General features: G+C 43.3%; 1 protein-coding gene across 1 annotated transcript in view; it reads left to right on the top strand.

Annotated features, from left to right (window-relative positions):
• The first annotated feature begins 8,379 nt into the window (after positions 1-8,379).
• SLC26A3 (solute carrier family 26 member 3) overlaps positions 8,380-13,229 on the top strand; it is a 14,996-nt gene continuing 10,146 nt past the window's right edge. The window contains exons 1-7 of the mRNA XM_029086497.1: positions 8,380-8,510; positions 9,338-9,477; positions 9,590-9,700; positions 9,791-9,948; positions 10,715-10,879; positions 11,929-12,081; positions 12,852-12,934. Coding sequence (XP_028942330.1) covers positions 8,380-8,510; positions 9,338-9,477; positions 9,590-9,700; positions 9,791-9,948; positions 10,715-10,879; positions 11,929-12,081; positions 12,852-12,934 — 941 coding nt within the window. The remainder of the gene's footprint in view (positions 8,511-9,337; positions 9,478-9,589; positions 9,701-9,790; positions 9,949-10,714; positions 10,880-11,928; positions 12,082-12,851; positions 12,935-13,229) is intronic.

Genomic DNA, 13,229 nt, shown 5'->3' with positions numbered 1-13,229 from the left:
AGCAGTGCTGAAGGGTGGGAAAATGGACCTTTTCTGGCCCAGCAGTGCTGGACATGGGAGACGAGTGTCAGGCCCCATCCAACACATTCAACAGCTCCTGGGCTGCAGTTGACAATTCCTCCCTCTGCTGCCTGCTCCTGCTTGCCAGGACAGAAAGACCTCTAAGGAAACACAGTGGGGACACCACAGCTTTCCCTGTGGCCGGCACCATATTTCCATGGTATTCACACAACAGACCTGAACAATTTTTTTTTGTGGCATAAAGCCACAAGCAGCTGGCACCATGGCTTCCTAAAGATGGGATATACATAGAGGAGGGATATCCATAGCTGCTGTATGCAAGTCTGAGGTGGACAGGACCCCCTGCAATGCCTCTCCCTTAGCCTGAGGAAACACAAGATGTTTTTACACTCTCATGAGGCTGAAAACCCCTTGCAAGTGGGTGTCCACAAGCATCTCTTGGAGCAGCTATCCTGGGAGCCAGAGGAAAGGAGCTCAGGGTGGAGAGGCAAGGTTCAGCCTCCTGCCCCAGCATGGCACAAACAAGGCTAGCTACACCTCTCCTTTACTTTCAGATATCTGAACACTCATTACTCTCCATGTTAAACATAACTCCATGTGCACGTAGCAGTATCTATACCAAAGGACAGAGCACGTTAGGCTGTCGCTGACTCGCCCATTGCCGGCACAAGAAGCTCTGCAGGGCTCTGTTGTTGTGCATCTCCCTCCACTATGATTCCCAGCCTGGCCAAGTCTCAAATAATCTGTTGCTATATGCAGCCACAGTGTAAAAATACAGTTACATGCTGAATCAATAAGTCTAATCTAGTTGGTTGCCTCCAATGTGAGAGATCTCTTAAGAAATTAATTTGCTTTGTGAAATCAAGAGACATCTTTAAACAAAAACAAAGGAACTACTTATGCCTTAAGAAAACATGGAAAGTTCATAAGAGATAAAATAACATTAACACTTTTGTCTTGAAGAATTAAGTAATTTTTGTAAAGTTGGCAGAGGAGGATGACAAAACTCTCCCTGATCTGAAAGGGAACATGCAGGAATTGTGTTTGTGCTCTTTATGGTATAATGCCATCAGATAAACACCCATCATCCAGGCCAAGATTGCTGGCTTTCAGGGCACAGTCACTCTCAAGAACATAATAAAAGGGAATTAAAATACATAAGTGTAATAAAAGAAGTGTGAATAAAAACCGAGAGGTATGTGAATATGGCACCAACCCTTTCATTGGAAATTTCCAGCTCCTCTGCATGATACGCTGCCATAACAGCACTGGGTGCTCTTGCTTATTGTGTGCTCTACACAAAGCAGCAGTAACCTTCAATGACCCATATCCTAGCAGCGTTTTATCTCTTCCTGAGTCACTAAGCAAAATTCAGACCCTCTCTTTCTACAAACCTCGATAAATTTGAGCAATCCAGAAATATCTATGCTAATAGAAATGACCTTCCCTTCCTGCCCAGCCTCACTGCCCTTCCAAGCTTACACTGACTGCCTGACACTTGCTTCTTAACTAAACTTACTCATCCTTAACTAAACTTACCCCCATTTTATGCATCACCACTGAATTTGACCCAGTAGCATGGCTGATTTGATTTGTGCCCCAGGATACTAAAAAGAGAAACTTGCTCTGAAGAGAACAAGGTACCAGAGAGTCTAAGAAGCTGGAAGTGAAATGACATTATGCTTCCTTCTGGCCTCAGTGTCCTGAGTCTGTGAGTACAAGTGACACCCCTGCTTTCTATGATGACCTCTCAGAGCCATCTGTTTTCTTTTTGTTTTTTGGACGCCATCAGTGTGGGCTTCAAATCTTCCTGAGGATGCCATCCACAGGCTGCAGTCCCTGTCCTTCCTTCAAAATGTGAGGGAGGAGCAGGCACCCACCAGCAGTGAATGCTCAAGCTGAGTGCCACACTTACTGCTGAGCAAACTGACCTGCCCAAGTAGAGCAGAGTGTCATATTTAAACAGGTTAGAAGAACTTGAGTTTGGGGTGTTTTGCACTAGAAGCATCACAGCAGATGGTATTGTGAGCAATATTTTGCTTGCAGGTTTCAGGCAGAACCTGGTAGCCCGGTGACCAGTTGGTCAGCAGAAGACAGGACACGGACAGAAAGCTACACGTAAGAACAGAAGATTTATACAGCACATGGTGAAGGAAAACATTGGGAAACACTGGAAATCATCATGGGCTGATGCTGTTATCCACATTCTCAGCCAGCTAATCTCCCAGTATCGATACTGATGTTTATTTAACACTAAAGAAAGACGTGGAGCTCTCCACAAGACAAGTAAAATGCATCTCTGGCAGAACTGTTTTCTTCTTTGTTAAAAATAGCTTCTCTCTGCAGTTGTAAGCTGCTCAGACAATTTGTTACTGCTTATCTCCCTCCAGCCACTTGTTCCTCCCTCTCCATCCTGGCTGGGGCAGGAGACAGCACACATTAAGTCCTTCAGAGCTCAGCTCACCAAGCAGCTTTCAAGGGCTGTGGGTGGTTTTCAGATTCCATGAAAACAAAAGGAAGCGGAGGGTACTTGAGACTTGGCAAGGGATCAGGCTGTGACTGATGTATGGCACTGGCCTCTCTGTGTTTCTGGAGCTGCCTGAGAGCCAGAGCAATGAGAAATGTTCATTTCCTCCTCCTCTGCTCTGCCTCGGCAGAAAAGGTCACACTTTCCCAGTTGGTTATGGAGTTTAGCTGGAGTTTAAGCACCTGGTGTAAAGACATCAAGGCTTTGCACAGCTGAATTTCTGCCTCACGGGACAGAGGCGACCTGCCCTCTGTACGACCCTTGTGCACAAAACCTCCTCTGCACCATCAGGATAAAAATTGTGTTCTTAACGTTACTGCTGCAAACAGAAAGGCCAAAGTGTTTATTCCCTTCATCACTCAGTGTAGCACCTTATCACTTCAGTGAATTAGTGGAAATAATCCAAGAGTAAAACACTCACGGGTGGATGCGATGAAACCAAGGACAAGACTGTACAGACTTCATTAGAGCCGAGGGTCCCTCCTGCACATAAACCTGGTCCTAAAAAAGCTGTCCTACTGTTTTATGTTGCAGCTTCTCATGACGAATCCTGAATAAAAATTATTAAGTATACATTGAACACTTTGAAGTGGTTTTAATGACCACACCATGCCTGTACTTTGAGGAGGGAAACTAAAAGCTGATAATTGTTTTATGGTTTGAGCTGTTCTACATCTTTTTAAATGTTTGTTATTTCAATGGGAAAAGTAATTTCTGTGTCAGTTTTACAAACTGCAAGAAATCCCTTAAGCCTAACAGCAGTTACCAAAACCAGGGGTTTGCTGTCACAGAGAAGGTACTCTTGACAGTTTAGGAAGTGACCTGGGATCTTTCTTCACTAGGGGAGCTTATGGTCTTGGTTAGAAGTGTAGCTCCACTTTCAAAAGCACCTGAGGTCCATAAAGACTCCCAGGGAGCCCACAGTTGTGGGCTAAAGCACAGGAGAGAAACTCTGACTGAACAGGCTAATAGAGCTCGCACTTTGCAGGGAAAGATATTGAGGTCCTGCTTGTTCCACTATTTCTTGGTTTAATCATTGACTGAAATATGTGCAAACCATCTGAGAGCAGAACATCAGGCTCCTCCTGCCTCTTCTCCTGTGTGACTCTCCCTCTGGAGTACATGGGGTCCCCTCCCTCATGCCATGCCCTTTCACCAGATGAGGAAAAATCTTTTGTCAGGGGCAGGGTCTGTGATTTCAAACCCACAAAGGCTCAGGTGAGCCCTGGCTTCCAGCCCAGAGGAGTGCATTAAGGAGCCTGGCACCCCACCGACCTTCCTGATACAATGAGTATCGGGGCTGAAGCATTTCTAGATGTTTGTGGCAGCCCAAGCTAAGAAAAGGGTCCTAAGAATGGTTTTCACCAGAGCACTTTGATGCTATTGTGTCCTCAGCACCTCAGCACTGAGGGTTTACTGCTCTCCTGAACATGGGCACCTGCTACTGAATTTGCAGCCTGACGCATCAAAATATTATTTCAGCTAACTCCTTAGGTGGCTTTAGGTATCTCAGGGAAATGTTTAGAAAGGCACTTTGGCCAGGAGAGGATAATTTCCCTCAGTTCCTCTGTAGGCAGTGGAAGGGAGCCGGATCCTACAGGACAGCCCAACCCACCTGTGCCATGTTCACGTCCTGACACTTGGCCACACAGATGGTCTGCATCTTTCCATTGGCTGCCACGAGATGCTGCAACATGAGCTCCACCAAGTCACAGCTGGCTGGTGGAAATTCCTGCAAAGGCTGTTTTTGGCAATGATCTGAGCATACAGGAACTACTTCTGGAAACACAATCTAATGTTCCTTAAAGGTGCTTGGGAGGAACTTGCGGGCATGCCCAGCAGGCCCATCTCCCTTGCCACTGGCTCGTGCTCCTTCAGAAATGAAGGGTACCATAGCTGAGCTCTGGTCACCACTTCCCACTATGTTCAACAGAAACCTGGCAGATGCACAGCACAGGATTGCAACAGACATTCTTATTCATCTCTGTTTTCCCATACTAGTCTCTGCAGACCAATCAGAAACAGTTCACCAAACAAAGTTAAGCAATATCACAGAGAACTTTAAGAAATGACTCTTATCATCCCTCCTGAGGATAGGCTCAATGGTCAAGGCCACAGTGAAATCTTCCTTTTCTTGTAAAAGTTAACTGAAGTTAGTTATTAAAGTGCTGCCAGTATTTAGGGAGGTTCTGAAATTAAGAACAGCACAAGACACCTGCATTGTCTCTGTAAATTTCAAGGATATCTCCTTCATAAAATTTTGGTGTGGTTTCTTCTGCAGAGCTTCCTGGAAGACACATCAGGTACAATTTTGACTTTCCAATTTGGATATGGGATATGTGAAGTAATACTTATAAATGAAATAATTCTAATAATGTGCTGTATTTATTGTAAAATTTTAAAAGTTCTCTTGTGGAATTTGTTTGCATTTTTCAAATGTTTATATTGCAGAGAAATAGAGTTTGAGTGTGTATAGACAGATTGGAAAGTGGGACGAAGTGTGTTAATATTTAATTATTCAAAGTCACCAGGTTTTTGTGTGATAGTCAATATTTAGCATAAATTAATAAAGGAAAAAAAGTATCCCTTTGCTAATCCCCTCAACAAAATGACACACATCAAAATATGCATCACCAAAGGCTCGCAGATGTGGAGGATTAGCAGTAGAGTTGGGGTTTTTTACATGGGAGAGATGGTAATGCTGTTAATTGCTGGCCATGAGAATGGGATCAGAGGCTACATTGAACAAAACTGAACCAGAGTGTTATCTCTGAGGTTTCAGTTCAGACCTAGTCTTGGTCAATAGTAAGTGAAAGTTGTTATCACTTGATAACTGTGCCGTGTAAGGTTGGTCTGTGCTCCTGGTCCCCGTGTGTGGGTGAACAAATTATGGAAGTAATCAGAAGAATTGCACTAATTGGTCATGTCCCACAAGGAGCCCAAGGACTTAATGATGGGAGCACTCTGGAAAGGCATCACGGGTTCCTGGGGTAGGGACCTCTCTTTTAGGGGATTTATAGAGGATGTTGGCCTCCACTACACTGGCACTCATCACAATATCCTTGTTTTCTTTAAAACACCCAAAATAAGTAATGGTGCTGACAGCTGAAAAAATGTCCCTATGCGGACGGCATCCCGTCTTTCTAAACATGTGTGGGGAAAAATGAGAGTGAGCAAGAGGAAGGCAGTTCTGGCTGAAGTCATGGTAGCTGATAGCTGCTGATAGAGTCCACAAAAGGAGGAACCTGTTGAGAAAAGCTTGACTAGCTAGTGACTTGCAGCAGTGGTCATCTAGCTGCAGCAAGGTGCGGCACCATATGATCTTGTTTACCTGCCACATTGAAGGCACTTTACACCACACTTCAGGTGCTCGGGCTGGCTTGGTTAAACTTAACTAGAGTGATGCCACGAGGCACCACAGTCTATAAAGCAGACTCATGCTCACATGACTCAGCTTTATGAGACCCTCAGGGCGAGGCTCCAGGACTTCTCCTGCGGCTCTAAGCCATCGAACCAAACCAGAAAGAGGGTTTGTAAATTGAGGTTGCTATCAGAAAAGAAAAAACACATGCAAAATACTTACACCTTCAACAAGACCAGCACTAAGAGCTGTAAAGAGGCATATTATATATTCCCTGAGATTGAGGCATTAAATGTGTCCTGAGGAAAGAATAAAGGCTGGGCAAGGGGCAGGAGTGACAACTGAAGTACTCAGAAAAGCTACAGCAACTGTAGCACTGGGAAAAAATCTGAAATTAAAGAGTAACTCATGTACTTCCTTTATTTTTATGGTTTATGAACGTTTCAAAGAGTACAAATAGTACATCCTGTGCCCTGCAATGTAATGAGCAGAACTATTCAACAGGGCTTTCAGCAATATTCCCCTCTGCAATGTGAAGTCTAAAAGACTGATATGCAGACTAGGAAACAGCAATTCTAAAACCTCTGACAGATAAAACTTCATCCTGCAAATCTAAGCACACTGAGATTTATCAGAGAAAGAACAAAATTAACCAATTTTTTCACTGAAATTTCATCAACCTCAAGTTTGGAGCTCTGATCCCAACAGAGGGAGGGGCAGTCGTGTACAGTTCCAAGACTGAAGTATGATTTTAACTGACTTTGGATCAGGGTCTTGAATGAGCTTAGATTTTGAGTATCAGTCAGTTAGAATAATTACTCACCAGATTTTGGAAAATATTACAGATCTAGTTTTTAATGTTAAAACAAATAGTAAAAATGTTTAACTCATTCCAAAATAGTGAGTGCTTTGTGGAAAAATAGTATATCAACAAAAGCAACATATCTAAGAGGTTCATCTGACATTATTTGGACTTCTACACATACGTGAATTTCACCAGAATGACCTAGCAGGAAACTAAAATTTAATAATTTTAAATAGGTCAATAATGGGCCCTGAGCTGTAGCAAAGTTTCAGGTTGTGATTCACATTTTAATTACAATTTTTTCATAGATAAAAAGCTTTCCATCTGCTCATAACTATGCAAACTGCTTTGTGCCACTTGAAAATCTGTCCTGTGATATCTCCAAATACTGAGTACACACAAGTCTGAATGCAGACTTGCGTTAGAAATGCACGTAGGCTCTTTCCGTGTGAGTCAGGCAATAGACCTGGGCAAGGAACTAGTGTTGGCTGGGCATTTCTCATGTGACCAACAAGTGCCATGGCACTCATGAGCATTTGAAATCACTAGGGGAGAGAAAATTAAGAGAAACATTCTTATCATCAGCGTCACAAAAGATTTTTTGCATCCTACAGAACATCTTCACCTCTGAAGTCAGAATAAAATGGAATGGAGTGGAATAGACTAGACTAGACTAGACTAGAATAGAATAGAATGGAATGGAATGGAATGGAATGGAATGGAATGGAATGGAATAGAATGGAATCAGTTGGAAGGGACCTACAATGATCATCTAGTCCAACTGTGACTACCAAAAAAAGTCCCATGGCTCCTGTCTAGGACTAGTACTGTATTAAATATTTAATGCTGACTACAGCAGAGAGAAATGTTTTTGGATAGGATGTTTATTTAGGTGAACTTAATGTGGGAAGAATGTGAGGCATTGAGAGAACATAGCAGAACAGTGGGCAGCACAGTGACGACACCAATTAATTGCTGCAGAATACCCTGTGTTATTGACTGAAATGAATCTTGAATCTTCTCATGTGTAATGTGGCCTTCATGGGTCATTTCTGAAGTGACCAAGGACAGCTTCTATTCAGCACAAACATGTGGGTTGGGACACAGCAGAAAATAGTACTTAGGTCAGACATTGCAACAATTCTTTCTGAGCATGGAACAGAGGAGAAGCTGTCCAGACAACCTGTGGAAATAAATCTTACAAATAACAAGCACCAACACTGTGCTTTTTTACTACTGAGCTGAACCTCCCCATCACACAGACCCAAGCCAAAAGGTTCTTTATGAAATTAATCTCCCTTGGGGGAGGCAGTTTTTGTTTGTAGACAGCTGACTTGGAGATAAATTAACTCAAAATCCGTCTTGTCCACTTTTTGGCTTTATCTTTAGAAAGAAACAAAACACTTCATGCTCCAGTGAAACACTGCCCTGCAGTGGGAGGAGGACGGGGACAGGAGATCACCTTGGCAAAGTGAAGTGGGTGTCTCAGCTACCTCTCTTTTGATCTTCAAAGGTGGTAACGCTCAGTTTGGAGTTCACTCATCTATGCTACCCAATCCACAGTACATAAGGAGCTAACTCCATTCTGCATTTCAGGTTTTTCAGTGACTAGGGTCAGAGAGAAGCACACACGAGTCGCCATCCTTGCCCGACATTTCAGGAGAAATGGTTGAACCTGTGGGCAACCACTATGTTGTAGCTAGACCTGTGTACTCGGAGAATTTGTTCAACGAAGAGCATGAGAAATTGCACAGATACCATAAAACCTTTTGGGATCACCTGAAACTATATTTCTGGTAAGATTTTTTTTTTTTTTTAAATAGGGATCTAAGAAACAGCCTGAACTGCTGCTCTTATACAGCATGAACTCCATCCTGACAACTTCCATCTCAGATTTCAACAAAGCAAATGAAAACTCCTTCACCAAATGCAATGACAGATTTTTCTAAGGATTTTTAGCTGCTATTACCCTTAAAAGTCTTCCTACGGTTGTAGCCCAGGCAGCTTTTCTTTTCCTGGGCACTTGGCAGCACAGACTGGGGGGAACTTACTGCTGCCTTTTGGTGCTTAAAGGGGGCCTGTAAGAGAGATGGGGACAAACAGTTTATCAGAGCCTGTTGCAATAGGACAATGGGTAGCAGTATTAAACTAAAAGATAGATTTAGACCAGACATAAAGAACAAATTTTTTACAATGAGGGTGGTGAAACACTGGAACAGGTTGCCCATATAGGTGGTAGATGCCCCATCCCTGGAAACGTTCAAGGTCAGGTTGGATGGGGCTCTGAGCAACGTGACCTAGTTGAAGATGTCCCTGCTCACTGCAGGGGGGTTGGACTAGGTGACCTTTAAAGGTCCCTTCCAACCCAAACAATTCTATCATTCTATGATTCTGTGATTCTATATTCTATGAAAATTTTGGTTGGAAGGGACTTCTAGAGGCCACCTGGTCCTCCTTGAAGCACAGGTGCAAGAACAGGTTGGTCAGGGCTGTGTTTGGGGGGAGATTTTGACCTCTGGCAGCCTGAACCTGCATCCTTCTCCCTTTGTTTCCCCTCCAAAGACAGGCTGCAACTCAGCTGAGCTGTTCACCAACAGGGCTCTGTCCTCTTGTGTCTTTACAGCTGCTCCCCACAAAGGGTCAAAAAAATTGCCTTGGGGTTGTTTCCCATCCTCTCGTGGCTGCCAGCGTACCGCTTCAGGGAGTGGATCCTGAGTGACATTGTCTCTGGCATCAACACAGGGCTCGTGGCTGTCCTACAAGGTACCTCTGGGACATGTGTGCTGTGGCACAACCTGCTAGGCCAAGTGCAAAGGGACTGCTGCCCTCACCCTGTAACACACATGTCACCTTCCCTGGGCCTCTGTCCTTACAGGTCTTGCCTTTGCTTTGCTGGTGAATGTCCCTCCCGGTTATGGACTCTATGCAGCGTTTTTCCCTGTCCTGGTCTATTTTATCTTTGGCACATCCAGACATATCTCAGCGGGTAAGCCCAGGCACACTGACCATCCCCCTCGCTGGTGAAGAAGTGCGTGCTGCCCCTCCGGGTATCTAACCAACGGCTTGTGCCGCTCAGGTCCCTTCCCTGTCCTCAGCCTGATGGTGGGAGGAGCTGTCGTCAGGCTGGTCCCCGATGACAGTGCTGGAAATGGCACTTCCATAAATATCTCAGCAATAAATGAAGAGAGGGTGATGGTGGCTGCATCTGTAACCTTCCTGTCTGGGATTTTTCAGGTTGGTAAACATACGTGTGTGTGTGTGTGTGTGTGTGTCCACAGGCATCTTTATGCACAAATATGAGTAGGTGGATGGATGGTGGACTGATCTTCCTCTTTGATTCCTGCTAGTATAGCCACCAAATTTATTCTCTTCCCCCTCCCATGCAACTGACCTTAACTCACTGATGAGGAGACATCCCCCCCCCTCCAGTGACCAGGCACTGATTCATGCTGTGAAATTCCTGCTTTCACCCAGACCTGAGCCTACAGCCCACAGAGACTGCGCCCCACCTAGAGCAAAAACCAGTCAGCTGGATAGGAAAAAAGTAGCTGTGAGGGTAATGTGAATGATGCAGACACACCAAGGGGAATAAAAGCTCTGTCTCATATTAGCAAAGTATTTGGATTTGTATTTTCAGAAAAAAACAATTTTTCTTTACTTCCTAATACAAAATTCCTACAGTTCTTTCCTTCCTAACATATTAATGTGTTTGTGATTCATCAAACACTGGTACCATGTGAAAATACCGGTACTGAAAACCCTAAGACTAAGGAGGTTTATTTTAGCTATAAAATTAAAAAGAGTAAGTTTTAACTGCTCTAGCAATTACTCTTATGGCCCCTGTTGCTAAGTCTCAACTTTTATTGCAAGTCTGGTGACAGTATTTTCCTTAATCCCTGGATGTATGGGATTAGGTGAAAATCTTTGTTTCTCTCTGTTGCAGAGATTGCTTAAAAGCATGAATTAATCCCACTGACATATTTTGTATTTTGCATTTCAGTTGCTTCTGGGAATTCTCCAGTTTGGATTCATTGTTATTTATCTATCACAATCATTAATCAGCGGTTTCACGACTGCTGCAGCGATACATGTTTTAGTATCTCAGCTGAAATTCATGCTTCAACTACCTGTTCCTGGATTTAATAAACCATTTGGCATCATCTATGTAAGTGCTAAGTTTTTATTATTTGCTAATGCTATTGAAACCTGTGATGTATATCTGCCTGTGTATCACGAGGCAGTAATAATAGAATTCATCATAAAAACAGCCAAGCAGGAGGAAACACAAGAAAAAAATATGAGAGATACGCTATTAGTATATAACCAGTCTTTAAATGTATTACCACACACCAAGTTACACTGCATTGGGCTAATTAGGTAATATTTTCTACTGTGTGTTTGCATATTTTAATTAAGCGTTCAACTTTGCCTCAAGCATTTAATTTCATTTTTACTGGACTGATATTTTAGATATTTAATTTGGATATGACTCTGTGAGGGCTGCTGGATAAGATAGGAGGAAGGAGAAGGACAGGATTGCTCTCTACAACTACCTGAAAGGTGGTTGTAGAAAGGTGAGTCTCAGTCTCTTGTCCAAAGTAACAAGTGATAGGACAAGAGGAAACAGCTTCAAGTTGCAGCAGGGGAGGTTTAGGTTGAATATTAGGAAAAATTTATTCACCAAAAGGGTTGTCAAACATTGGAACAGGCTGCCCAGGGAAGTGGTTGAATCACCACCCCTGGAAGTATTTAAAAGACATGTAGATGTGGTGTTTAGGGACATGGTTTAGTGGCGGACTTGGCAGGGTTAGGTTTTTGGTTGGACTCAATTATCTTAAAGGTCTTTTCCAGCCAAAACAATCCTATGATTCTATGACAGGAAGGGAGCAGCAGAGAGAGGCACCTGCTCAGTAATTCCATTGCTTATGTTTCCTATCACACACATGGGTGTTGCTCCAATTTTCCCTCAGGGGGAGGCTGGGAGGAGAGGGTCAAAAGCCAGTGGAAAGGCTTTCACAGATGCTTTCACCATTTGGACAGTGCACATGCACATTCATTGTGGCTTGCAATCCACATCATGCCCCAGGGAATAAATCCCAATCATGGTAATCCTTAGAGCAATTCAGATACACTATCCCTTCTGGAAGGGATAGTGCTACTGTGCCAGGACACTACCACTTCTAAAGCACCACATGTTTCTTCCTGATTTTGCAGACTCTGGAGAGTGTTTTCAGCCAGATCACAAAAACAAACATCGCTGACCTTGTCACATCCCTTGTTGTCCTGGTTATTGTGTTCCTCGTGAAAGAAATGAATGATCGATACAAAGCAAAGTTACCAACTCCCATCCCAATCGAACTCATTGTGGTAACAGTCACTTCTCTCTGACTTTACGATTGCTTCATCACTATAGTGACACAGGAAGCAGAGTTTTAACTATTTCTTCTCCTGTTCTGCATTAAATGATGGGTTACCATTTTACCTATAAGGAAAAAATTACAGCATTCATGAGTAATTGTGAGGTGTTTTACCTCTATCTAGCTGTTCTTACTGAATAAATCTGGAGTGAGTAAGATGTTATAAACTATGAATTTTCTCTTTGGACTAAATTGGCTCTGACACCAGCTGGCTACAGCCCCACAGGTGGGGCCCCTCTGCACCACACCTGCAAGTAGCCACTGAAGTGCTGGCCATCTGTGGCCAAGCATAAAACAGTTTTGCTCTCCAGCAGCAGAGGGTTTTGCAGCTCCATGAGCAGCAGTGGGCTGGGAGAAGCTTCACACAAGCAGCAATCTCCTAAAGTCCCGGAGGATGTTGCTATAGATGCAGGTGGTGCTTGTTTTTGCCCAGAGTTATTGCAGCACCTTGTTAGAAAACATCTGATTTATTGGGTGGGATGTTCTCTGTTGTTAATGGGGTACTCTAATATATTCTCTGTGTGATTTGTGAACATAAAGCCATACCTGTAAGGTGGTTCAGGAATTAAATTTGAACAGCAAAGGGATGGGCAGACTTGGGGCATAATTCTGCTGCTGGTGATGAGACTGGAGGGTGTGTGGGAGAGGGAAAAGAATGGTTTTTAATAGTTACTTCTTACCTGAATGTGCCTAATGGATGTGGGGTTTGTTATCTTTCAGACAGTCTTAGCAGCACTGATTTCCTATTTTGTTAACTTCGAAGAAAAATTTAATGTAGCTGTCGTTGGAAAACTAGAGGAAGGGTAAGTAATGTGCCTAAAAATTACCAGTAGAGCAAAATGTTCTTTCCAGTTTGTCAGTGCTAAATCAGTTCAGCTCTGCTTTTTGATTAAAATAATCCGCTTCATCTTCTTTCAGTTGGTAAATAAACGTTTTGCTTTCTGCAATAGGAGGACACACTTTCAATAGGTAAAAGTTACTCACTATGTGACAAAGAATACACTGCAACATGAAATAATTGCATGCTTAATTTTCTAAGACAGCTGTTGAGCAGGAGGCTGATGTTTGTCCCCTTTACTGAGCTACTCACTCCTGAAT

The sequence above is a fragment of the Antrostomus carolinensis genome, unplaced genomic scaffold, assembly GCF_000700745.2.
Source record: "Antrostomus carolinensis isolate BGI_N321 unplaced genomic scaffold, ASM70074v2 scaffold18968, whole genome shotgun sequence".
NCBI classification, from domain to species: domain Eukaryota; kingdom Metazoa; phylum Chordata; class Aves; order Caprimulgiformes; family Caprimulgidae; genus Antrostomus; species Antrostomus carolinensis.
This window is presented reverse-complemented; position numbering and strand designations above follow the sequence as displayed.